Genomic DNA, 24,795 nt, shown 5'->3' with positions numbered 1-24,795 from the left:
TCAGCTCTATAAGGGGTATATTAAGGTAGTGTTACAGTAGCCATAGCATTTCCAAGAGCACAACAAATAAAAAGTCCTAGCTGGATTTGAGAGAACAATTTCTTGTTATAATAAACCATAAATACAAGAGTCTACTGAAACTGGAACAGTTGACAGACTATGGTTGAACTTACAAACCTTCAAGGGAAATAAGAGGGTCAAACAAAGCCAATGTATGGAAAAGCTCAAGACTGGTTTGGGATAAACCTAAGTATTACATTCAACATGGGTATCTTCTGACCCCTCCCCAGCAGGTATCTGCCATAGTTCTCCCATCCCTTCTGATGCATCTGCTTAACCAGTGGCCTTTCCCTTCCCACTGCAGGTGTAAGCCAACCCAGTAGCACCCCTTTGGACATGATGCAAAGCCAAGAGGCAAGTTTATAAATCTTATTCCATGGTACAAATAATGCACACACCCAAACCAGCTCACATATGTGGTATCAATGCACATGGTAGCAACTTCCATCAAATCAGAGCTGCTACCATGCATAACCTGTCATGTGACACTGTAGCTAGGCCAAGTTCCTAATTTACTATATTAAAATATCAACGTGGCAGAATGCATTTTTGAACTCCAGGTTTCTAACCACTTCTAAGTGGCTATTAAAGTGATAAAGAACAGAACTGCATCACAGACACCTAGGCATCAGGGAGGAGCATTGAGTGGATTCTTTCTGGGACTTTCAGAGAATAGAGAGATGAACAGAGGAAATATTAGACAGTCAAAGCATATATGGCAGGTGAGGGGAGGCAGAGGTGGAAAGAAGGCCAACATATTCATGTTCAAAGAGAAGTCTGGGAAAAGGAAAACAAACAAACCAACCCAAACAACAAAACGAAACCCAACCCAAATCAGAGGGAAAAAGGGTTTCATACAATAGTTATCAAAAAAAAGGAACACACTAAACGCACACTGGTGGCAAGTAAGTCCATAGTCTATTGTGATAGGTCCTTCCAGCATCAGTTAGGTAGGCTCTTCTCGTCTGTCATCTCAAGGTTATTTACAGATGTGGTAACTTTTTAACAAGTCTCTCAGAGGAGGGAAGGCAGGCTTCAATCATTGGTTTCAGGATCTGTCTGTGCCATGTAGGCATCCAACTCCGCATCCAGGTGTCCTTTTGTTTTCGACATGTACGCATCCAATTGGTTGTCCAGCTGTTCCTTGGTCAGTACAGGGCGAGCAAGGGCACCTCTCCCTCGTCCACGGCCTCGGCCTCGGCCTCCAAAGCCCCCTCTTCCCCGACCTATCATACCCCGACCTGGCCCAAGGGAAAAAAAAGACAGTTACAAGTAGGTTTAACGGGTGCTCTAGTAAATGCCCCTTAGAGCAGTGGGGCCTAGCTGAGAGGCTGAAGGGCAGGGCAAAGAGGAGAAGTCTGGAAAAATAGGAAACACACTGGGTAGCAAGCAACACATGGAAAGCACACATAATGAATCCCTTATTATATGCTCATCTCTAAATGCTATTTAATTTAAAAAAATTTTAATGTTTCCTAAAACAAATTACCTCAACTTTGGGACCTACTATAAGCTCATAATTAAAATACATTACAGACAAACTCATTTATTAAGATAGGGAGAAAGTAATAAGGGCACAGAGCAACAGAGGTATGAAGCCAGTTTTCAAATTAAGCTTTATTGGAGATCCTTCTGGAAAATTAGCTCATCTCTCCTCAAACTTATCAAACCTAAAGACCTAAAGAGCTGACCCTATGTCAGGAGACGGAGGAGTTATTTTTACATCGGAACAATGTGGGGAGATGGGAAAAAAATCCTGAGTAGTCTCAGCCACTTTATCTGCTATTCTAGATACTTATAACAGTTATGGTTATCTGAGAGGTGGTTTCAATTCACTTAACAAAACATACCCAGCTAAGACTTTGACTCCCTCACCCCTGTGTCGTTGCTCAGAAACAAGTCAAGATAATTTGGAAACATGCTATTTCATCCTGAAACCCAAACTAGCTTGCACTGCACTCAATAAGCCAAGCAACATATAATAGGCGAGAAGAAAACAAGCCCTCAGTTATCAAATTTCCTTTCCTAACAGTTATTATCCCTTGGCAACGTTAAGGTCATAAATTATGGACCCACCACACACTTTAAAAGGACCAAAGCCCATATATACAGGGTTAAGCTAAGAGAGTAAAAATTTTCTTTTTCTTCGACAGATGTTGGGAGTTTTCCACTGAACTTTAAGCCAGAAAATTCCCATGAGATCTGGCATTTTAACAGCAACACCATTAAAACCCTTCCAATCTGGGTCAAGAGGTCACAAGACAAGTATCACTAAGTCTCAAAGGTAAGATTGCTATCAAACATGAGTCAGTCAGTTAACTGACACAATACCATCCTTGCCTTCTACCTCCTGGGAGCAAGCCGGAACCTTTACCCCCTCCCTTTCCTCCACTGGCGGGCATATCCTCAACTCCCCATGAGAGACTTGCCACCAGGGGAGCATGTGGTCCTGGGCTAACTCCTTGAGCCTGTCTCCAAGGTCCCTTTTGTTGCTTCTTCTATCCTAGGCCCTTCCTTGTTTCACGGTCCCCAGCTTTAATAAACGTACTCAAAAAGTCATCTCTGGTTTCCCACAGACACAAACTTTACCTTGAATTTACTTGGTTTTAGAGTCATTACCCAGTTCCAGATCTCATCCTTATTTTAACTCTGCTTCATTTTTGTACACCTTCCTCTTTTAGATTTTTAGACTCAAAAAAGGGGTTTTGAGTTATGGGGTGCGTTGTGTGTGGTGGTGGGGCAGGGACAGAGAAAGGTAAAACCCCAAACTGACCACTTTGTCATCTTAACAATACAATTTAAATTCACAAGAGTCTGGAAGACTGCACATATAATCTGGCTCTATAACATGTACCTACTAGTTCCTAGAAAACCCAGGACAGACTTTTGCACTACCACCATGTGAATTTAGAAAAATAAGCCAGTTTCAAAAAACAAAACAAGACAAACAAATAAGCCTGCCTACGACTTGAAGCTGTGCAGAAAGGTGGCTCTGAGCTTTAAAGGGAGAGAAATAAGAGGGAGCTATTCTCTGAAGTTGGTAGCTGACTAACCTCTACCACCGATTCCGCCACGACCCATAGCTCCACGCCCTAGGCCCCCTCTCCCAGGACCTCCACGACCTCGAACACCACCTCTTCTTAAGCCCATTCGGGGAGCTACGGCTCGTCCACCTCGGAGCAGGTTTTGACCTTAGAGAGGAGGCATACAATGTATATGCAGGTAAATCCAAGAGAGACAAAGTAGATTCTAACCAAAGGAAGGCGGTAAGGGTTAAATAAGTTAATTCAGGTAATTTTTAGGTTGGGTGGGGAAAGCTGCATATGGAGTGTGAACAGATTAAGATGCTCTTTATTCAATCAATTAAACAAGTCTGACCAAAAATCCATTTTTGGAAGAAGCTGGGAGGAGTTAAGGTAATTAGGAAGTATGTACATTTAATAAGTATCTACTGAATAATCAGATAGGTACCTAACATTACGATAAATTTACACATAAATAATATGGTTCCTGTTCTCAATACACTCTTGTAGGGACAAGAACTATACAGGGAACAGTGCCCCAAATGTATATATAGCTAAGTGCTATGGGTCAACTTGTCTTCTTTTTTATAGATGTATAGTGAAATACTCACTAGCACCAGGAAAAGAGATGACTGGTTAAGATATAGGCCAACAGACCCATACATTTCTTAAGACTTGATTTATTTCTAGAACTTGAATGTGCTTTGATTCAAGCAGCAGCAGGGTGTTTTAAAATGGAATGGAGATGACGTGAATTACCTGTTGTTACGCAGGTCATAGCCTCTCACCATTGCACATTATCAGAAAAGGTATGGTATTGATAAAAGGACATGCAGCACTATTAAAAATATGTGATATCAAGTTATTAATTATATTAATACAAATTCAGGCTTAAAGATGTTAAACAAATGTGTCCATAAGCAGCCCAAGAGAAAAGGAAAGGGGGAGGGGCTCGACAATTATCAGGAACACAGCACTGACCTCGGAGCGACATCCCGCCCCTAAGTAGGGTTCTTGTGGCACGTCCCCCACGTAGTCCTCCTCTAGGCAAGCCTCTCTGGATTAGGGGTAGGCCTCGTCCTCCGATCGCTCCCCTGGCGAGGGCCCCTATGGGTCGGCCTAACCGTGCCTGGATGTTACTCTTACCCAGGCGCTGCTTTAAGCTCTTCTGGAAGAAAAGGTGTTGAGGGATTGAGATCAAAAAAGCAATCCAGTGGGATTTTGTAACTTAAAGTGCAGAGAAAAAGAAGCAAGTGAGATGACTATGTGGAGGCAGATAAACCTGCTGTGGGTGTCATAAGAATGTTAAACTAGAAGCAAGCCTCAGAACATGACATAAAGGCAAAATTCTGATCCAGAGCTTCTAAGAAGCTTGAGAATGGTCCTATGAAATTGGCATTACAACAAATTAGCTTGCTAGTTTGCCTATAAGTCTTACACCACTACTTGAAACTTAAGTTTTAGTAAGAACACTCTATATTCCAAATCCCGATTCTGTTGTTTTTAAATCACAGATTGATAATGATATGACTTGATTCTTGATTAATACTTGCCCAAGGACTACCACTGTCTTCAAAGGTTTACTCAAACACCATAGGAAGTTCATCCACGCGGGGCAAAATTTAAATTAAAAATTCATCTGAATTCTTGTGACTTAAGAACAACATTTGATTTCTCAGAGGCCAATGTGTTCCATTTTTCCTGAGTACATATCCCCAGACAGTCCACTTTTTACCTTAAGATGTAAATAAACACAAAAAGTCAAACCTCCTTTTCTCAATTTCTTAAATAGCCTCAATTCCATGTCTACCCTTGCAAATAGCTCCATTAAACCAGTATAATGACCTTTAATTCAAAATGAACATATAACTCAAATGTATCTCCAGAGAGAGACAGGCCAAATTTGCATCAGAATAAAGACAGGTGAGCTATAATCACAAAACGCAGGTCCACACTCCAGGACAAAGACATATCAGAGACAAAGATTTTCAATCATTTGTCCCTAGAAGAAAAATTATAAAGACCACATACCAAAGAATTAAATTTCTTCAAAGAAAAAGGTAACTGTAGCTTTGAACACAACCAAGACCTCAGCAAACTTGTTTTTCTATAAAGCCATCAGTCAATATAAATTAAAATAAATTCTATGTATCTAGCACAAGATCATAAACTGCTTCTAATCAGAAGGCCAGGCTTTGAACATTATGCACCTAGCGTGAGCAGGTAAACCAATCATAAAAGCCCATGACATCACTCTCCTGACTGCATACTATTATAAGGTCAGGACTTCATTCTACATGTCGTTTTGTTCAGGCATCCTGAGAATACTCTCCCAAGACCTGTGTTTTACAGGGAGAATGTACAGCACTTAGTTCTTCTCCCTTCCCAAGCCTTACCTGCCACCAATATTGGTCTCTAACATTGACAGGAAGCTTAAGGATGTCCACTATATCACCCAGTTTCTACTCTAGAACTATGCTGTATGCTAAGGTAGCCACTAGCCACATGTGGCTAATTCAAGTAAATAAAATTAAAAACACAAAGAAACACCTGCCCACCCCCTACCCCCAACCAACTAAGCTCCTCAATCGCACTAAGCACATTTGAAGTGTTCAAAAGTCCCTTGTGGCTAGTGACTACCGTATTGGAGAGCACACAGGACATTTTCACTACTGTAAGAGTTCTATTGGACAGTGCCACTCCAGAGGCTATTTCTGCATAGCCTATATTTAAAGCTTATTGAAAGACCCTTTGGAATGATCTGTCAGAGACTTGTTTTCAACCATTTCTTATATTTACTCCTAGAAAACGGTGGTGCCTTTTACTGCCTTCCTGAGTCAGGGACGAGCACAGTCACTCCAAGGCTTAAGGTAGCTGAAGCAGAAGGCCTTGTTTATTTTTGGTCAGTGAGCCCAATGGTTCTGGGTGGGGGTGGGTGTTATATTTAACTGCTGAATTTATGCACAGCCATGCAGTGCTACCAGTTAGTCCTTACAGTTGCATGGCACCGCCCTTCAGACGCCCAGCCACAGCTTGGACATATCCTTCCACAGCCACTGTCCGGACTTGCATATAAAGTCTATGAATAATAAAGAGCAAGTTTTTATTTCAGGTCTGAATAGGATTATCTCTTACTGGAAATCTGAAAGCAAACCCATTAACTTTTAAATTACTCAGTGCTCTCGCTGGACTTTACTGACAAAAATTTAGGTGCTGCGGAGATGAGGGTCATCCTATTATTTCTATATGTTAGCACAGAAACCACTGACTGAGGCCATTCAGACCCCTGGACTAGGGGAGAAAGCACGTCCCTGATTTGTAAATCATGTAACAGGGAATAAAGGAATTTTTGAAGGTCATCTAAAACCAAAATTTCTTTGTAGAAAAAGCCAGTGAATTTACTTTAAGGGCAAAGGATCAGAAAACAGGAGATTAGCACTCATTGATAACAGAGAAACAGGCCACATTGATGGCAAACACCCTAAAAAAGAGAAAGACAACAAAGAGTTACTTATTGGTACCTGACAAAATGGGGATTCTCTGAACTTCTCTTTCTTGCAGAGAAGTTTCAGCTTTTGCCCTGAGCCACCTTGTATCACTCCTGACAGTCTTAGTGGACTGCCTGACAGAAATCACCAGCTGCTTCTGGAATGTTCAGACTCATTCTCTCACCTGCTTCAGCTTTAATGCTGCCTGGACAGAGGGTCTATTTTCCATCTGCTGGGCCAGTCTTCTGTTTCTGGCACTGGCTAGCTGCTGCTGTTGCTGCATCGAAGCCCGAATATTCACTGGCATCGGCTGTTTGTTCTTCAGCATATTAGTAAAGCTTCAAGGTCGAACAAAATGGATGTTTAAATAAAAGCTTTATTATAAAACATTTATTGGCATTTTCATGGCTTGCTAGACCAGGAACTCCAGATCCCACGAACTTTTAAGTAAAGCGGTACACTTAGATCAAAGCTGATGTGGGTGAAAGACTCCTCTGCTTCCATCAACTTGCAAGAATCAGAAACTTAGAAATGCAGCTAAGTGCAGCACATTCAATCAAAAGTGATAACAAGGGCTCAAGTAACGGCTCTGAGAGAGGTGGAAGGTATGAAAAACACGCAGTAAGCAGATATGATGACAACAAGAGACAAAAGATGTAGCTTCAAAGACAAACAAAGAAAGTCAAAACCCTGGGAGAACTGAGGGTGCATTTTAAGGGCAAATATAAGGAAGGACTAGAGCACCTTCAAAGCCCGTGGAAATAATGCGCCCATGTAAGTTATAGGAATGCATCACATTTTCTTATGTATTTGTCCACTTAGTTATGTGAATACAAGGAATTAGTGTATCCAAGAGAAAAGGAGCACATATGCTTCAAAAAAGGCAAAAATATACGTGGTCTAAAATCACTGGCCAAAGGCTCTCAATGAACAGAGCCCTCATAGACAGAAACCACCTTTTAATATCTTTGATTTTCTTAGTCTGAAATGATTAAATTTTTTTTACTTCAACTATTTCTGGAAAAGTTAGATTAGTTCAACTGTTTTAAGAGTTTGTGAAGACACTCTATTATTTCTGTAAAATAAGCTTAATGGAATGGAAGAGAAGAACACTTAGCTGTGAAAGAATCCAGAACAAAAACAAACGAAAAGCAGAATGGAAAGAAAGTGAAATGGAGCAAAAGCAAGTGCCTCTTACAAGGCCCAAGAATGGCATTCAAGGGCCTTCGGACATATTCAAAGCTTGCGACCCGCCTCTTACAGGCCAGACACAACACTGCTGGCCTTGGACTGGGCAGCAAGCCTACTGCAGCCAGGGTACCGTGCTACCAAGCTGCACCATCCCCGTGTCAATGTGAAAAAAATGTGAAGAAAAGGGAGGGTGTGAGGAGTCTTTTTAAAATACATCCCACCAAATCAATATTTCAGACAGCTTAACATAAAAATCTACTGGTAAGGGGTTTTGAAACAACTGCCCAATTTGCTCTGTGTACCACATAAATAAGATGCAACTAAGAACAGAGGTCTGTAGCCTTCTGTTGGTATTTAGTTTTAAAACCGGCTTTTGTGCATTGGACCCCAGGGCCAATTTAAGGAATGTTTTCTTATGAACGAGCTGAAGTTGCTGTTCGCTGCCTCACCGCTCATTTAGAGACATCTTGGTGGTGCTTTTTAGCACAACTTTCGGTGCTGACTGTGCAGCCATCTTCAAATCCCGAGGATCTACAAAGGACAATAGGCAGAATGAGCACATCAGAAACAACAAGGGCCTCATTTCTACCGGGGCCCGGGGCCCAAGGCCCAAGGCAGCAGTGAGTGCGTGAGTGAGTGAGTGAGTGAGTGAATGAATGAATGAAAAGGCCTGCATCAAAGACTCCTGAAGACCACACTGAAACTCATTCCAGGTGCTTAAGCTTCTAAGACAGTCATGTCAAACTAGCACACTTCAAGGCCAAGGACCAGAAAATATCTGCCAAAGCCTCCCAAACGGCAGACCCAGGCCTAGCTGAAGGGAGTGTTTAAGACTCTAGTCTGGCTTTCCATCTAGCGCAGTCCTCAACCACCTTGGCTGCAAGGAGCTTTAAAAAAAAAAAAAAAATGCAGGAACCTGGGCCCAAGCCAATTAAACCTCGATATCGGGTGGTGAGGTCTGGGGATCAGCAACCGGAGAGGGGAAGAAAGGCTACCCGGCGCTTCCCACGTGCAGCCCCGACCGAGAACCACCGGCGCAGAGAGGACACAGGCAGGCCGAGTTTCAAACTGGCACCGACTCCAGAACGAGAGGGGGCCTGGGCAAGGGGCTGGGGGCCTGGGGGAGGGGTGGGGGGAGGGGGCAGGCCAGGCTTCCCGATCGGGCATTCGCCTGGGCGTGAGCGCCCGGAGAGCGCTCGATGACATTTAACCTTAAAGCTGCCATGACTTTCCAGCGTCCCCCCAAACCCCGCAGTCCTCATTTCACCTCCCTACCATCTCGAAGTCCCGGCAAGACCGCCAACTTTGCTCCACCCGCCAAACAACTCTCCTTTCTATCCACAGCAAACCGCAACCTCTCGCCGCAGTCCCGCCGCCAGTTTCCAATCCGGGCCCCGCCCCGCCTCGCGCCCCGAGGCCCCGCCCCTCCCCGGGCTCCCACGCGCCAGCACCCTCTCGGCTCCCACATCCCAACCCCGTCCGGTTCGCCGGCCCTTCCGCTCCCCGAGCCTATCCTTCTCACCACAGAAACTTACCGAAGGAAAAGGACGCCAGTGCTCCTCCCGGGGCTGCCACGACGGCTGCGGAAGGGGGGCCGGGGGCCCGCCGAACCTGAGTTGATGGTGAAGGGGCTCGGGCGAACTGGTTTGGCTGGCTAGATGCGTAAGTGGTAGACGGCTAGGTCAGTTCGCTGTTGGCTGTCTGTCTGCTGGGCTCAGCCGGTCCACCTGCCCACACGGCCTGCCCTTTCCTGCCTTTCGTCGGTGCCACCGCAACCGCCGCCACCAACTCCCGCTCGGTGCCCAAACAAAATGGCCGCCACGCCCAGTGCGGAGTGGGACCGGCTAAAATGGCGTCGACGCAGTTACGTCATACGTCAGAGCTGCGCACAACTGGGGGGCGGGGAGGTTTGTGCTACGCCTGCGCGGGAATCGGGGCGGAGCCGTAGAGAGAAGGCAGGGCTTTAGCGAAGCCCCCTTCTGAGAGCTCGCGGTGCTTGGCCCACGGAGGGGCGTGGCCAAGGCCTTGCATTTGGAGGTTCTTCTAACCGGCAGGGTTGTTAGTATGAGATCTGGGCCCCTCCGAGCGGTTTTGGTCCCCGTGGGAATCGTGTTCGTATTTCCTCGCGCGTCTGCTCGCTTCCCCAAACTAAGGCAGAGCGTCTAAGATGCTTTATGCGGGCCCGGCCAGTGTGGCCCAGTGGTTGAGCGCCAGCCCCTGAACCAGGAGGTCACCGGGTTCGATTCCCGGTCAGGACGCGTGCCCTGGTTGATGATGTTTCTCTCCCATCATTGCTGTTTCTATCTCTCTATCCCTCTCTCTTCATCTCTGAAATCAATAAAAGTATTTTTAAAAAATAAATAAACTTATTAATTTGCACTGGTTCTCCCCACCTTATCATTTGCTCTCTCCAGAGAGTTGTGGAGTGCCATGAACGCCCAGCCACCTCTACTGGATCCTGCTCCAGTCACCCCCCCCTCCATATTTTCCTCTTCACTTTCTCCCCTCCCCAACTTGGCCTGAATATTATTAAATTGTTAAATCCTTATTTGGGTGGAATCTTTGAGTCCCTGATCTCCCTTCCAGGTCTTCCCCTCATCAGCCATCTATGTGGATTTTGATACAGACATAAATGAGGTTTTCTAATGCCTGGATACACAAAATGCTCAAATGTTTGATGAATGAATGAATGAACACATCTTCAACCCTCCACCCTCTTCAACCCCCAAGTGGGCCCATCAGGATCCTAGCATTTCTGTGTATGTGGTTAATGGTCGAGCGTCCTTACTGGACTTTATCTGTGTGAGGGTTAGGAGTGTGTTTGTTTTATTTACTGCTGTATCCCCGGTTCCTACACGATGTCTAGCACATGGGAGATCCTCTAAATGTTCTTTTAAGGGAAATTCTCCTTCTGGCTTTTATAGCTGAGAAGCTAACATCTCCTTCACTTCCAGCTGGAACCTTGAATCCCTCCCTTCCTGGGCCTTCAGACTCCCTCAAGTAGGAAGAGGCAATGGTTCTGTGACCTCTCTCTACATAAGATTCCACCCCAAACAAGGCAAGTTGGAAGTGAGCCACCTTTACTTCCCCCACCCGCGTCCAGAGCCCAAAGGAGACCGACAGCAGCTGTTGAGAGAGAAGCCTTTAATGAAAGACGAGTTGCAGGTCTGGCCCACTACTCTTGCGCCCTTGTTGGAGGGTGGGCAAAGGTGGGACTATGGGGAGGGGCAGGTGGGGAGGAAGGAAAGCAGGGTGTAGGGGCAGGTACGGCAGGGCAGAGGGGAAGGGCGCGGCCCACTGGGGCTGTCTGCTCAACTGTTCTCCCAGAAGAAGTTGTTACAGGCCACCGTGAGGGCAGCCACCAGCACCACGTACTCCTGGAAGTCCACCTCCCCATCTCCGTTCTCATCCAGCTCCTTCATCACCTTGTCCACAGCATCCGCATCCTTCTGGGCCTGCGAATCGAGGAGATAGAGAGAGCACTGTATGGCGATGTCTGTAGCTCTGAGTCAGAGGCAAGGGGGTGGTTGATCGGGGAGAAGGAGACAGAGATGAGCACGAGGGGGAGCTGCGTCTAAATATGGGACTCTTCTGCTGCCCTCCTCAAAACCGACACCCGGAGTCTCCTGTTGCCCACAGAATAAGCTCCTCAACAAGGCAGAGTAATGATAACATCAGGTATAAGTCGAGTGCCTGCAGTGGGGTAAGCACTACACCTGGAGTTCAGGAGCCTTGTCTACCGTAACAGTATGAAGCAGGCTTCATTATTCCTGTTCTAGAGAAGAAACAAGTGGACAGCTGGTGGTTAAACAACGTGTCCAAAGTCACATGCTAGGAAATGGCAGTGTCACAATTGGAACCCAGGTCTAATAAAATCTCAAAGCTGTTTCACTTTTTACTTCTGCTTTAGCTTTTTTTTTTAATTGATGAGAGAGAGAGAGAGAGAGAGAGAGAGAGAGAGAGAGAGAGAGAGAGAGACATCGATTTGTTGTTTCACTTACTTATGCATTTATTGGTTGCTTCTCCTACGTGCCCCGACCAAAGATCAAACCTGCAACCTTGGCATTTGGGGATGACTCTACCTGGTCAGAGCTAGCCTATTTTTCTGCATCCTTCACTCTAGTCAAAACTGCTGCGCATGCTGCGTATTCTTCCTGCCAGGCTTTTGTTCATGCAGACACCTCCTCCTAAGATGTCTGCATTCACCCTGATAGCCTTCCACTGGAAATCTATGGCTCCAGTGCCACTTCTTTGGAGAAGCTGCCCCACTTCAGCCAGGTTAATATCCTCCCATAATATTTTCAGCCACTTCTGTTAAGCGTCTCTGTGCTTCCTGGTGTTCGAGGTTTACTTTCAGGTGTCAGTCTTTCCCTGCTAGGCTGTGAGCCTTGTTTCTGATGTACTGACACAGGGCCTGGCACCGGTGATGAATAAATCAGGGTATTTTGACTTGAACCAGGAGAGGAAGGAGATGGGTGAGCTGGGCTGGGCTGGGCTGGGCTGGGCTGGAGAGATGGCAGGGAGATGCCCACTCCGTCCCCCCCGCCCCATTCCACCCTGTGCTTACGTCCAGGAAGCCAGAGAGTTCGGTCTGCAGCAGCTCTTTCAGCTCCTTCTTGTTCAGCTTGTACTTGTCCCCCTCCTTGCCCGAGTGGGCATGGAACACATTGATGAGAGTCTCCATCGCCGTCTCCAGCTCAGAACCCATTGCGCAGCTCACCTACCCACCCCCCACCATGGAAGTGAGCTGGGAACCATGCTCAGGCCCTCACCCCGACCCTGGTTCCACAGCCCCAATAGCCTTGAGATCGGAGCCCCATCACAACGTGCCTTTCCCTGGGACTTTATGATGTAGGGCAGTGATGGCGAACCTATGACACGCGTGTCAGAGGTGACACGTGAACTCATTTTTTTGGTTGATTTTTCTTTGTTAAATGGCATTTAAATATATAAAATAAATATCAAAAATATAAGCCTTTGTTTTACTACGGTTGCAAATATCAAAAAATTTCTATATGTAACACGGCCCCAGAGTGAAGTTAGGGTTTTTCAAAATGCTGACACGCCGAGCTCAAAAGGTTCGCCATCACTGATGTAGGGGAACCCGAACAGATCTAAGTCCAGACCGTTCTCTGTGTCCCTCAATCCAGACGCCAGCCAGGGGAGTCGGGGTTTGGGGCATGGAGGTAGGATGGCGGGAGCGGCTCTAGAGGCCTGCAGTGGACTTCGCAATGTCTCCGGCTGCCTGGGCAGACACGGAGGAGGGTGTGGCAGGCAGGCAGCGGTGGTCACAGGACCCAGCCAGGCTTCCTCTGGCTCTATTTTTACCCTGGACGTTGCCTGCCTAGCACAGCCAAGCTCTGCTGTTGGGGGTGGTGGGCTGGGCTCCTCTCTACAGATTCGACTCTGCTGCCCACCCCTGGCAAAGAGTCCGTCTGATGCCCCTGGACACCTGGTGGAGAAGGTGCCAGCCCGAGTGGTGGGCCCAAGGTTCATGGGGAGAGGGTCTCCTTGCCTCTGAGCTTCCTGTCAGCAGACTGGGGGCCTCTTTTGGTCTTTCAACTCTGTTCTGACGTGCACATGGCACTTTGGCTCCCTGGGGTGAGCCTCCATCACCTCTAGTTTGGTTCCTCTTACCTCCCCTTCCATCGGGTAGTGGTGGGAAGGGAGAGAGGAATGTCTGAGCCTTTGCCCTGAAGCCAGAGCTTCCAGGGAAGAGGAGAGACCTGTGTATGGGGGGCGGGGGGGGGATGTTGTCCCTGCTGCCGGCCACTCCCACCCCAAGGCCCAGCCTGGTAGATGTGGGGACAGTGGCAGCAGGGAGAAGGGGACTGGCATGTATTGGGGGAGATAAAACGCTGAGCGAGTAAGGTCCTCTGAGTTTAAGGGGCTGGGAGAGAGGAGGAGAAAAATGAAGGGGCCCGTTGAGGAGAGGAGATTGCCAAGCCAGGGGTCTCTTTCCCTGGGTCTTAGGACAGGCAGCCCCTTCACAGCCTCAGGGGGCAGCTCAGGTATCTCAGATCAGGTGTCCCCATCCTGCCCCAGGCCTGAGGGGCTGGACAATAGGCCCTGATCAAATGACATCCCTGCTCTTCAATGGGGCCCTTGTGCGTGTCACCTGAACTCTGGACATGAGAAGCGGTTGTCACAGAGACCTGGGGGAGATGGAACCCAAGCCTGGCTGATGGAGGGGATAAGGGGCGTGTGAGGGAGGAGTGCTGGAGGCTCAGTTACAGGCCCCAGCCCGGAGGGGCACCTGGAGCTCTCTAGCCGAGCCCGCAGAGCAGCCAGGCATTTTATGTAGGGGCTGTTCAGAGAGGACCTTGACAGGGAGGGGGCACCTGGGAAAACAAAGAGAAAAGAATTGGGGGAGAGAGGAGTCTGGAGGTCTGGGCAGAGAAAGCGGAGGAGACGGGAGGCGACACGCAGGGAGAATTGGGAGTGGGTGTAGTTCCCTCGCGCCCCCTCTTCCTGATATCTCTCGGTGTATGCCCTGCCACTCTCAGGCTGCCCTGGGTCGCAGCTGGCTGGGCAGGGGTGGCAGAGCAGCTTTTCCATCTGCTCTCGTTCTAATCTCACTGGAAGTGAGCCCAGGGTGGGTCCCTCCCCAGCAGCTGGGAGATGGAGGGAGCCTTGGGAGGGCACTTGAGGGCTCCCCGGTTGGAGGGCCCGCTCTCCTGGAAACTCAGTGACTGGGCTCCCCACTGGCTGCCTCACCCACTCACCTACTTCCCAGATATCCCTCTGCCCTTCATTTGCCTCCTCTCACGACCCTCCAAACCCTGACTCCCCCAATTCCCAAACTGCTATCATCCGAACTCCCCCCAGACCCTCCGTGCACCACAATGCCACCGTCCCCAAACTCTTGGAGCCCGACTGAGGTCCCTTCCCCCCAGCTGGCCAGGGTTGGAGCGGGCAGGGTACTTACTCACTGTCAGCTGGGCCTGAGGCGGGAGCAGGTTCCAGACAGACGGACAAGGCTGCGACTGTGGCTCCTGGAGCTGTGTGGGGAGACCTGTCTTCAGTCCTCCTTCCCCACTGACCCCCCTCCATCGGCTCCACCCCTTCACAGATAGACACCCAGTGGGGCAAGGGGCCAGGGGTGGACAGAGGTGCCCTCTGTCTTCTGGGCTGGAACAAGCTGCCCTATGTCTTCTTTTCCAGGCTTGGTCGCCTCTCCCCCACTGCTGGGCCCCAAGGCAGAGCCTAGGAGGAAGGGGAGTGGGAAAGGTCCTGAGAAGGACACGGAGTGCCCCCCCCTTAGCCCCCCCCCCCAGTACCTGGTTGTGGCCAGCTAGGCAGGGAAGGGGAGGAGCCCACTGAATAATTTAGTCTTGGAAGGCTCCCCCAGGGCTTCCAGGATGAGACTCCAGGAGAGATTGCAACCTGGGTCCCCTCTACGGGTCTCAGTCTGATCCCATTGTCTGTGGCGCCTCAGTCTGGGACTCTCTGAGGGGATCTGGGGCTGCAGGGTCCTTAGAGAGACCCCATTCTGGCGGGGGGGGGGGGCTTCTTAGATCGGGCCTCTCAGTGCTGAGCGCCCTCCCTTGTTTCTTTCAATCTGCAGTCACCCCCTCTCCCCCCAATACACACTCCTGATTAGACGTGGGGGTGTGGTGGGACTCAGGCCCCCGGTTTGGGAGGGACAGGACCGTAAGCTGCAGGCTGAATGGGATCTGGCCAGGCAGTTCCAGGCAGGTCCTCTCCCCCCACCCCACCCCCCACCCCAGCCAAAAGGGGGTCTGCGCGTGGGCTGGGCTAGCGCGGGGCTGGAGGAGAGCCGGGCTCCAGGGCAGATGGCCGGGCGTGGGTGGCGGGGTGGCGGGGTTGGGGGGGGGGGGGTGCGGGAGGGGCAGCAGCCGTGGGCGTCTCCTCGCTCCAGAATCAACAAGGAAACCTGTGTCCTCCGGGTTTACAGCGGCGGGCCTCCCGGCCTGAGCGCTTATAAACCTCAGCTCCGCTGCTCGCCCGCGCTGCACCCCATCTGCGCGACTCGCCCCGGTGAGTTGTGTCCCCCGAACTCGGGAGGGAGCCCGAGGAGCCTTTTCCTCCCTGGGTTCCCAGGCCCCGCCCCGGAGCCCTCCGAGGGGATCTGGAAGAGGCTTGGGGCCAAGCAGCCACAGGCCCCGGGAGCGGAGCGAGCGGAGGGGCGGCTGGCAGAGGACGAGCGGCAGGTCCCCCAGCCCTCCCCTGCCCCTGGGCTGTGGGTGCGGGGCGGAACCCCTCCTGGGTGGCGGCAGTCGGAGCGGGGCGCTTGCAGACCGGGCTGCTCTGCTGGGAGGGGCAGGCCGAGTGCCTGCGGGTGATGACTAGGGCCCCGCACAAGCAAGCACGCTCTGGAGGCAAGCAGCCTCCTGGCCCTCTGAGGTTGGGTGAGGTTCCAGCAAGAGCCCTGGGTCTGAACCCCACAGAGGGGTCAGGAGGCTGACAGGGCTCCCCTCAGCCTGAAAGCCTCCTCCCCGAGGTGCTGTGACTGCAGGCGTGTGCACCATAGTCTCTCCTGCCCACCCAGCTCTGAGGGCCTATGGGCCTCCTGGCAGGAGCTTTGGGCCCAGTCCTGTGTGAGGGAAATGAGGCCAGGGAGGCACAGAGCAGACACAGGAACCTACAGCATCTTCTGATGGGAGCACAAACCCCATAACACTTCCCCTCACACAGACACAGAGTTGCCTAGTCACACACACACACCAGGCAAGATCAGCCAGGACCACTCGCACAAGCAGTCGACTACACTCTTGTCCACAACACACCTGTGGTCAAAGTTCAGGCTGAGGGACCACCACAGCGCGGTCCTTAACACACAGGCACTGCAAAAGGACCCCTGGGGTGGCTCAGTGGTTGAGTGTTGACCTATGAACTAGGAGGTCATGGTTCGAATATTGACCTGGGCACATGCCCAGGTTGCAGGCTCGATCCCCAATTGAGGACGTGTAGAAGGCAGCCCACCAGTGATTCTCTGTCATTGATGTTTCTCTCTCTCTCTACCACTCCCTTCCTCTTGGGAGTCAATAAAAATATATTTAAACAACAAACAAACAAACAAAAGAGAAGGACCCTGGACTGAGATCTAGAGAGGAAGGGGTTTCTGGAAATGAATACCCTTCCCTGCACCTGCACTGAGGTACTCCCCTGCCCAAGCTCCATCCCTGTCTTCTCCTTCCTTCCCCATAATGTCTTGTCCAGACAGAGGCTTGAGGTGGCCACCAGGACAGGGGCACTCTGGCCTATCCTGACTCTCTCTTTCCTTCCCCTCCCAGCAGGTCAGCCCCCAGAGGACATCAGCCATAGTCCGCAGGATCCTAATGGCAGCAGAGCCACTGACTGAGGTGGAGACAGCCATTGACACATTGGCCCGTGGCTTCTGCACCTTTGCAAAGCGCGAGGGCCAGAAGGGCGGCCTCAACGTCAATGACTTTAAGGAAATGGCCACTCAGCAGTTCCCTCACCTGGTCAAGGTAGGTAGGGGTCTCTGGGCCTGAGGTTTTGGCAGATAGTGACTGTGAGACTCTGTATATGTGACACGACATTGCTGGGCACAGTCATGTGACCACAGGTGTGTTGTGGAGAAGAGTGTAGTCGACTGCTTGTGCGAGTGGTCCTGGCTGATCTTGCCTGGTGTGTGTGTGACTAGGCAACACTGTGTCTGTGTGAGGGGAAGTGTTAGTGGGCTTTGTGCTCCCATCAGAAGATGCTGTAGGTTCCTGTGTCTGCTCTGTGCCTCTCTGGTCCCATTTCCCTCACACAGGACTGGGCCCAAAGCTCCTGCCAGGAGATCCACAGACCATCAGAGCTGGTGGCCAGTAGAAAATACGGTCCACATTCCTCACTTAACAATGATGGAATCTGAGGCCCAGCTGTGGGGAGGGGTTTAGAAAAAACACAACAACAATAACAACAACAAAAACAAAAAACCCCACAGTCCAATTCATGTACTCATAGGCTCTCAGCAGCTGTGCTTCCTGCCCACCCTCTCTGGGAATCCCCTCAGTCATGTGCCTGACAAGGTCATTCCTTCTTTCCTCACTGGACAGAAGAGGGATTTAAATGTCATCGCCACTGGGTTGGTACATCCTCCCCAGGCTGCTAACAGTTTCTTTCTGAAAAGTCATGGGCACATAAAAGTGTGTGAAGATGGGTTTAAAAGCAAGCAAACTGGTCTTTGAAACTCATAGTCTATCATTTGCAAAATCCCCTCCATCAGTGGTCAGCAAACTGCAGCTCGAGAGCCACATGCGGCTCTTTGGCCCCTTGAGTGTGGCTCTTCCACAAAATACCGACTTCTGCGCATGGGCCACGAAGTTTCAATTGCACTGTACATGCGCGCCCACACGTGGTATTTTGTGGAAGAGCCACACTCAAGGGGCCAAAGAGCTGCATGTGGCTCGAGAGCCGCAGTTTGCCGACCACTGCCCTACATCCTTAGATTTCCCAGACCTTTCCCTTCCTCTTCTCACAGGAAACTTTAGATTCTCTCCTGAAAATACAGCATATCCTGTAGCCTCGTCACATAGCGAGTGGTTTTTCTTCCAAATCCAGCTTCCTCTGGGCCTGGAAATGCAGGAGTGACCTCTTTGCTTTTCATCGCTGCTTCCGGATCTTCGTTTTTACTTCTTTCTAAATGCCCTGCTCCTTGGAAGCTCAGATACCACCTGCTTTTTCTTAGAACTTTTCAGCTCCTTGCTCATTGTTTTATTCTCATTGCTGGTACTGTCATTATCCTTAGTATCCACCGAGACTGCCCATCTAGCACTTGGCCCTTTCCTTTTCTTGAGAATGCCTCACTTCCAAAGATTCTGTCTTCTTGCATCTCAGCATTCCACTCCTCTGTTCAGGCTTCAGATCTTGTTATTACCGAAATAACGCACCACTTCCAAAGTCTCAATTTTAAGCCTCCCTTTCTCTGCCTTCTACCTCCGGTCATTCTGATTTTGCTTCTCCGTAGGGGAGTAAAAATGAATGTTCTTCTGGCTATCGTAATCAAATTAACATGCGATAGATTAAGAGGAGAAACTAACCAAATTTAATACATGTGTATACATGGGCGTTCCATAAGAAATTGGGGCCCTAGAAGAGTAGAGGGTTATATGCCATTCTGGAGCAAGAAGTGGGGATTGTGATTTGGGACTTGAAAGGGCAGGAGGGCAATTCCCATTGAGACAGAAGAGCAAGTGTTTGGCAAATAATGTTTGCGGGGCCATCTTTAACAATGGGGCACAGAGAGGACTTTTACCAAATGGGCTTTGCCAGGTTCCTCACTGTCTATCACACAATATTCATATTAAACTATAGTCATCTATCATGATAGTTCCTTTATGGAGCAGGTTCTCTATCTAAATTCTTTTAGGCATTTAGGGGGAAGGTCAAAGGTCTTTTCCTGAGTCTTTTTTTATTTTTTAAAATCCTCATCCAAGGTTATGTTTATTGATTTTAGAGAGAGAGGAAGGGAGGGAGGGAGGGAGAGAGAAACATTGATTGGTTGTCTCCCTTATGCACCCAGGGTTGTCAGTGGGGCAGAGTAGGGGGAGTGGGATATTTGTGTCTCCTGTAAAGTTTAGGGTAACCAGTCGAACCAGGTGTGGGCAGTCCACTGGAAACTGGGTGAGGCGGTTTACTGGAAACTGAAAGCTGTGTCATGTCTAGCAAAACCTGAAATGAGAATAATGGGAAAACTGAAGGGAGGGTGAGAGCCCCAAGCAGGGGGTAATGGTAGAGAATATGCCTAACAATAATCTGTAGAGTTGGCTTTCTCTCTCTCTTCAATCCTCAACCAACAATATGTTGCTTATTTATTATTTTTTAAAAAATAGATTTTTATTGATTTTAGAGAGGAAGGAAGAGGGAGATAGAAACATCAATGATGAGAATCATTGATTTGGCTGCCTCTTGCACGCCCTCTACTGGGGAACAAGCCCTAACCCAGGCTTGTACCCAGACCAAAAATCGAACCCAACCAATGTTCAACTACTGAGCCACTAAGGCTGGGCTGTTTTTTATTGATTTTTTTAGAGAGAGGAAGGGAGAGAAGGAGAGGGCTGGTTCTCTCGTATTATGCAGATTTTTACTGGTGGATCTCACATGTTTATTTTTCAATAAGAATTTTAGTAACACTTAGTCATGGTGAAAAAGGACCCTATAGCCCTGGCTGGTGTGGCTCAGTCCAGTATGCGGAAAGGTTGCGGGTTCGATTCCTAGTCAGAGCACATACCTAGGTTGCAGGTGAGATCTCCAGTTGGGTGAGTAGGAGAGGCGACCAATCCATCGATAGTAGTTCTCTCTCCCTTCCTCTCTCTCTGAAAAAGTCAGTAAACATATCCGCGGGTGAGGATTTAAAAAAACATACAATAAAAAAAGAATTCTGTAGATTGTTAGTTGGGATCATGTAAATAAATTTTAGGAAACATTTACATGTTTACGCCATTGAGCCTTTCTTTCTAAAGAAAGGTATGTTTTTATATTTATTCGAATTTTCTTTTATATTCAATACATGTTCTGAGGTCCAGTTGCTAATGTGTCAGGGCCTCATTAACATAACACAAGACACCTTGATCATGCTCTACACTTAGGATATTCCAAAGGTTTTGGGAGTTCTGAGTCAGGAGCTGTGGGAGACCACAAGCTGTATATATTAGAATTATATTTTGATCAGTCATCTGAAGGACCGAATATATATTTTTTGTAAATCACAGTGTTGCATATATCCTTCGGTTCAGTTTTTTTCACAAAACCTAAACAGATTTCTACATTTATGCTAAGTGCTTTATTTTATTTTATTTTTTACTCTCTCTCCCTCTCCCTCTCTCTCTCTCTCTCCATATATATATATATATATATATATATATATATATTTGTTAATATTTTTCCATTGGTTTTTAGGGAGAGTGGAAGAAAGAGGGAAAGACAGAGAGAAACATTGATGTGAGAGAAACACATTGACTTGCTGGAGCTTGACTAGGGCCCGGGCGGGGAGGAGCCTGCAACCAAGGTACATACATGCCCTTGACCGAAATTGAACCCGGGACCTTTTGGTCTACAGGCGGAGGCTCTATCCACTGAGCCAAACCAGCTAGGGCTATTTTTTACTATTTTATTTTATTTTATTATTTTTTTAAAAATATATTTTATTGATTTTTTACAGAGAGGAAGGGAGAGAGATAGAGAGTTAGAAACATCGATCAGCTGCCTCCTGCACATCTCCCACTGGGGATATGCCCGCAACCCAGGTACATACCCTTGATCGGAATCGAACCTGGGACCTTTCAGTCCGCAGGCCGACGCTCTATCCACCGAGCCAAACCGGTTTCGGCTTTTTTACTATTTTAAATGTGATCTGTCTTATTATAGTTTCTAACTGGTTAATATTTATATACCTAAATATTACTTTATCACTTCTAATAGTCTTTTTTGGGGGGTGAGGGTAGACATACAGAATAGTGGATAAGGACATAAGCGCTGAGTCAGACAATCTAGGTTCAAATGCAGGTTCTAGCATGTCATCCTTGGTTAGTTATGTAAGCTTTCAGAGCCTTAATTTCTCGTCTGTGAAATGGACTCATAATAATGTTTTTGGTTGGATTGGTCTTGCATTTGTTCAGTCAGCGTTCTGTCCTGTCCTGATGCTGTTCTAGGCTTTGGGTTACAGTGGTGAACAGGCATCTGCTACGGGCCAGACATTCTCCCGGGATTGGCATTACAGCGGTGAACAAGATGGGCAGGGTCCCTGTGCTCATGGACCCTTTCATGCCAGCAGATTATGAAGATTAAATGAAGCCAGCGAGTGTAATGTGTTATCATAATGCTTGGAGCAGTCAGCACTATTAAGTGCTTACACCTGTGGAAATGTTAGCTATTATCATTCTTTTGTGTTTGTTTTTTTCTAGGTGTACAATGATGTAATTGCTGAGATAATAAGAAGTGAATTTTCCTCTTCTTTCCTAATACTTATTATACCTTTTATTTCTTTCTCTTGACTAGTTGTATGTTTTCTCTCCTCCGATACAGTGTTACACTGGGCATCTTTGCCTTCAATTGGCAATGCTTATAGTATTCTACAATTAAACATGATAGTAGCTTTTTTAAAAGTCTTGTGTAGCTCTTATACGGATCAGCTTTGCGCCATCTATTGAATAGGCAAATCTTCTCTGTCTTCATCTAAATATTGATTCAGATATTCAGCATCAAGCTGTGCCTGAGGCACCCTTCTCTGGTTTGACAAGGATGCATTGTTAAACAGTCCACTTTTTGGTTGTGGTTGTTTATCTGGCAACAAATCCTTTGATCATGACGGTCCGGTCCGGCTTACAGAATCCTTTGATTTCCCAGGCTTGTCATGAGAGATTTAGTCAAAGGCCCTCTAGGAAAACACCTTGTGTCTTTGCCATTCCCCCAATCTACCAGGCTGGTGGCTCAAGTGGAAATATGAGAAGACATCAGGTTTAGGCAAGTGAGCAGCCACAACTTTCTGTGGGTGAGGAGGGAGGCCTGAGAAGGCTTTGAGGATGATCAGAGTGGGTCCATGCCTACAAGGGCTCCCCGAGTATCCTTGCACAAATCCCAGGGCTGGTGCAGTCGTGTTCAGAACCCACCTACACCTGCATCTCTTCCCAGCTCTATGTTCATCGCCATGTCTGTGGTTCCTAGTCTGCTGTGGCGGGGGTATTTCCACCCCAGCAAACACTATGAATCAAGTCCCCACCTCCCTGTGCTCCTCTCCCTTGGAGTTGGGCCCCCCGGCAATCCTGTCTTGGGGCTGCAGCCTCATCTCGAAGGTCTGGGTCCGGTCCTCACACTCCCTGAGGGAAGGAGGGAATGGCAACCAGCCGTTCTTCCCTCTCTCCCTCTCCAGAACCATTGTTTCTAACCTCACCCTTCCCTTTGGTGTCTCCTTAGGATGTGGGCTCCTTGGATGAGAAGATGAAGAGCTTGAATGTGAAAGGGGACTCAAAGCACCTGTTCGATGAGTACTGGAGTCTGATTGGGGAGCTGGCCAAAGAGATCAGAAAGGAGAAGGAGACGCAGAAGAAGTCTGGTTGGCTGGGATAAGATGGGCAGGACCAGGCAGAACTCCACTCCCCGCAAATAAAGCCTTCTCCTTGACACACGAATGTCTCTTACTCGTGCCCACCCTGATTTCTTCTCTTGAGACCTGGGGGTGGGAAAGCTCTGCTCTGACCTGAGGGTGGGTCCAAAAATTATGGGCTCTTTGAGGACCAGGAATGTTACTCATCTTCAAATATTCTGCAGCATCTAGCATCTAGGCCTCGCGCTCAGGTTAGGTTGCTCGACAAATAAATGGTTGGTGAATGAATATATGAAAGGTAGAGACGGATCTTTGGGCCAGATGAGGTGACTCATTCTACTGGTGCCTCCTAGGGCTCAGGGGCATGGTCTTAGCTCCCATTTTTCTTATTCCTGGGCTTTGTGTCCTTGGGAGATGATAGTCGTGACTACGTGCTGATGGCTTGTGTGGGGAGCCCGAACTCGGGCCCTGTTCCTCATAACTCAGTCCCTGGTTGCAGACTTCAGCCCCTGGTTGGGCGCCATATGTGGGGAGCTGGCACGGCCATGGCATACTCATGCCAGCTCAGCCTGGTTCAGTGAGCCTGAGTGGGGGCGATGAAAGGCTTAGAAAAGACAGACAAGAGAATGAAAGCTGGGTCTCGGTGGGACACTGCATCTCTGGTGGACAGCGCCAGCACCCACAGCCATGTCACTCAGGCACCTGGGGCCACGTGTTCGGACCATAGGTTCCAGCTCATAACTATAGCTGTTGGCTATGATTGTGCTGGGAAGGCTCTGCCCTCCAAGCTGGGACTGGCACGTGGCCATGAGAGGACTGTGCCCTGTCCTCAGTCCAAGGCTTGAACCTGTCCAAACACTGTGGCCGCGCCCCACAGGCTTGCTGGATGCCAGGCACTTTGCTAAACATGCTCTTGCATTACCTCAGTTACTTCTCACAGCCCTTTGAGGTTGGTTCTATTTGTAAGTCCCGTATTCAAGAGGCGGAAACAGATTTTAGAGAGGTTAAGCCATAAAGTCATGAACAGGTGGGACTGGATGGAAATCCCAGTGCCTCCGATGAATTGGCTGGATGGGTGCTTGGGAACACTGGGCCTTCCCTCCTTCGCTCCCTGCTCCCTCCAGAGCGGGGGTGGAACAGAAGGATGGACACAGTTTCTGGTTTGAGGACTGCAGGGTAATGATGGCGGAGGTGTTGCAGGAAGCAGAACATTAGAGTACCATGGTGCCCCTCTCTCTGTCCTTGGCTTGAGTGGCATGTGGTTTGCACTGCCCGTCACCAGAGGGGGCAGGGGTGGGACAGCCCAGTGGGTGCCGACTTGCAGGGGCTGTTACTGCACAACCATCAGGTGTCCATTTGGGGCAGCTATTAGTGCAGAGGCACATGTACATTTCCTACCTCGCACCATGAAAGGGCCCTAGATTGAGACCTTCTAAGTGCCTCCGAACTGAGAGGGACCCCCAGACTGGGACTGCCAGGGGTCATTTGTCGGAGGTACTCTAGTGGGGCTCCCACAGTGAGTGACCCCAGGAGGGAGCTCCAGAAAGTTCCTCGGAGGGACCCCAGGCTGAGGCACTTCTGGAGAAGCCCTCAGATTGAGAGACTGTCAGAGGGTCTCCAGAATGATGCCTCTCCGAGGAACTTTCAGAATGAGACACCCTTAGAAGGGCCTCATTGGACACACACAGACGCCTTTCACCGAGGCCACAAGTACAGCGGGGGCCTAGAAGGGGCCTTCGGAGGCCATTGGAGCGGTCACCTAAAAATAAAAGGACAGAGTGAGGCAACAAGCTCTTATTTGAGACTCAAAAGAATCATTCTTTTGGAAGCACTGATTTAGGCAGAAACCCAGATAATGTTCTGATTAAGAGGTGAGGGGGATTTATGAGAAAGGAAAGGGGAATAATTACAGGTGGAGAGAAGGAAGGATTTATTTATTTACTTATTTTTGTTGATTTGAGGGAGAGAGGAAGGGAGAGAGAAACATTGATTTGTTGTTCCATTTATCTATTCAGTC

At 48.7% G+C, this 24,795-nt stretch overlaps 3 protein-coding genes across 16 annotated transcripts; 1 reads left to right on the top strand and 2 right to left on the bottom strand.

Annotated features, from left to right (window-relative positions):
- Nucleotides 1-9,588, bottom strand: CHTOP (chromatin target of PRMT1). Of its 7 annotated transcripts, XM_081112467.1 has the most exons (7): nucleotides 9,298-9,584; nucleotides 8,212-8,293; nucleotides 6,756-6,909; nucleotides 6,079-6,162; nucleotides 4,065-4,251; nucleotides 3,114-3,251; nucleotides 1-1,301 (listed from the first exon to the last, which is right to left on the bottom strand). In XM_081112467.1, the coding sequence occupies exons 2-7, from the start codon at nucleotides 8,274-8,276 to the stop codon at nucleotides 1,096-1,098; spliced, it is 834 nt and encodes a 277-aa protein (XP_080968593.1). In that variant the 5' UTR covers nucleotides 8,277-8,293; nucleotides 9,298-9,584; the 3' UTR covers nucleotides 1-1,095. The 7 variants fall into 7 exon arrangements, with proteins under 7 accessions (XP_080968593.1, XP_080968595.1, XP_080968594.1 ...); XM_081112469.1 differs by lacking the exon at nucleotides 6,079-6,162 and having other exon boundaries at nucleotides 4,065-4,248; nucleotides 9,298-9,588; XM_081112468.1 differs by lacking the exon at nucleotides 6,079-6,162.
- Nucleotides 9,589-10,891: 1,303 nt separating this feature from the next.
- On the bottom strand, nucleotides 10,892-15,797 carry S100A1 (S100 calcium binding protein A1). Of its 6 annotated transcripts, none has more exons than XM_081113050.1 (4): nucleotides 15,660-15,797; nucleotides 14,691-14,763; nucleotides 12,330-12,482; nucleotides 10,892-11,217 (listed from the first exon to the last, which is right to left on the bottom strand). In XM_081113050.1, exons 3-4 carry the CDS (start codon nucleotides 12,468-12,470, stop codon nucleotides 11,074-11,076), a joined length of 285 nt encoding a protein of 94 aa, XP_080969176.1. In that variant the 5' UTR covers nucleotides 12,471-12,482; nucleotides 14,691-14,763; nucleotides 15,660-15,797; the 3' UTR covers nucleotides 10,892-11,073. The 6 variants fall into 6 exon arrangements, with proteins under 6 accessions (XP_080969176.1, XP_080969179.1, XP_080969177.1 ...); XM_081113053.1 differs by having other exon boundaries at nucleotides 14,695-14,763; XM_081113051.1 differs by lacking the exon at nucleotides 15,660-15,797 and adding an exon at nucleotides 15,043-15,648.
- S100A13 (S100 calcium binding protein A13) lies at nucleotides 15,624-22,863 on the top strand. 3 transcript variants are annotated; one of them, XM_081113046.1, is made up of 3 exons: nucleotides 15,624-15,763; nucleotides 17,020-17,217; nucleotides 22,649-22,863. In XM_081113046.1, exons 2-3 carry the CDS (start codon nucleotides 17,065-17,067, stop codon nucleotides 22,799-22,801), a joined length of 306 nt encoding a protein of 101 aa, XP_080969172.1. In that variant the 5' UTR covers nucleotides 15,624-15,763; nucleotides 17,020-17,064; the 3' UTR covers nucleotides 22,802-22,863. The 3 variants fall into 3 exon arrangements, with proteins under 3 accessions (XP_080969172.1, XP_080969173.1, XP_080969174.1); XM_081113047.1 differs by having other exon boundaries at nucleotides 15,627-15,763; nucleotides 17,023-17,217; XM_081113048.1 differs by lacking the exon at nucleotides 15,624-15,763 and adding an exon at nucleotides 15,825-15,936 and having other exon boundaries at nucleotides 17,023-17,217.
- Nucleotides 22,864-24,795: the final 1,932 nt, after the last annotated feature.

This window comes from Myotis nattereri, assembly GCF_964212035.1.
Source record: "Myotis nattereri genome assembly, chromosome: 18".
Classification (NCBI taxonomy): Eukaryota; Metazoa; Chordata; class Mammalia; order Chiroptera; family Vespertilionidae; genus Myotis; species Myotis nattereri.
The sequence above is the reverse complement of the archived record's forward strand: the minus strand, read 5'-3'. Positions and strand labels throughout refer to the sequence as shown.

What these genes read in the sequence shown, in the direction of transcription:
- CHTOP (XM_081112467.1), bottom strand. Translation starts at nt 8,276, where the DNA reads ATGGCTGCACAGTCAGCACCGAAAGTTGTGCTAAAAAGCACCACCAAG. An exon ending in CAGCATTAAAGCTGAAGCAG is followed by an intron (nt 6,163 to 6,755) that starts GTGAGAGAATGA and finishes TATTATTCATAG; the next exon opens with ACTTTATATGCAAGTCCGGA. An exon ending in GGGCGGGATGTCGCTCCGAG is followed by an intron (nt 3,252 to 4,064) that starts GTCAGTGCTGTG and finishes CTCCTCTCTAAG; the next exon opens with GTCAAAACCTGCTCCGAGGT.
- S100A1 (XM_081113050.1), bottom strand. Translation starts at nt 12,470, where the DNA reads ATGGGTTCTGAGCTGGAGACGGCGATGGAGACTCTCATCAATGTGTTC. An exon ending in AACTCTCTGGCTTCCTGGAC is followed by an intron (nt 11,218 to 12,329) that starts GTAAGCACAGGG and finishes CTCGATTCGCAG; the next exon opens with GCCCAGAAGGATGCGGATGC.
- S100A13 (XM_081113046.1), top strand. Translation starts at nt 17,065, where the DNA reads ATGGCAGCAGAGCCACTGACTGAGGTGGAGACAGCCATTGACACATTG. An exon ending in AGTTCCCTCACCTGGTCAAG is followed by an intron (nt 17,218 to 22,648) that starts GTAGGTAGGGGT and finishes GTGTCTCCTTAG; the next exon opens with GATGTGGGCTCCTTGGATGA.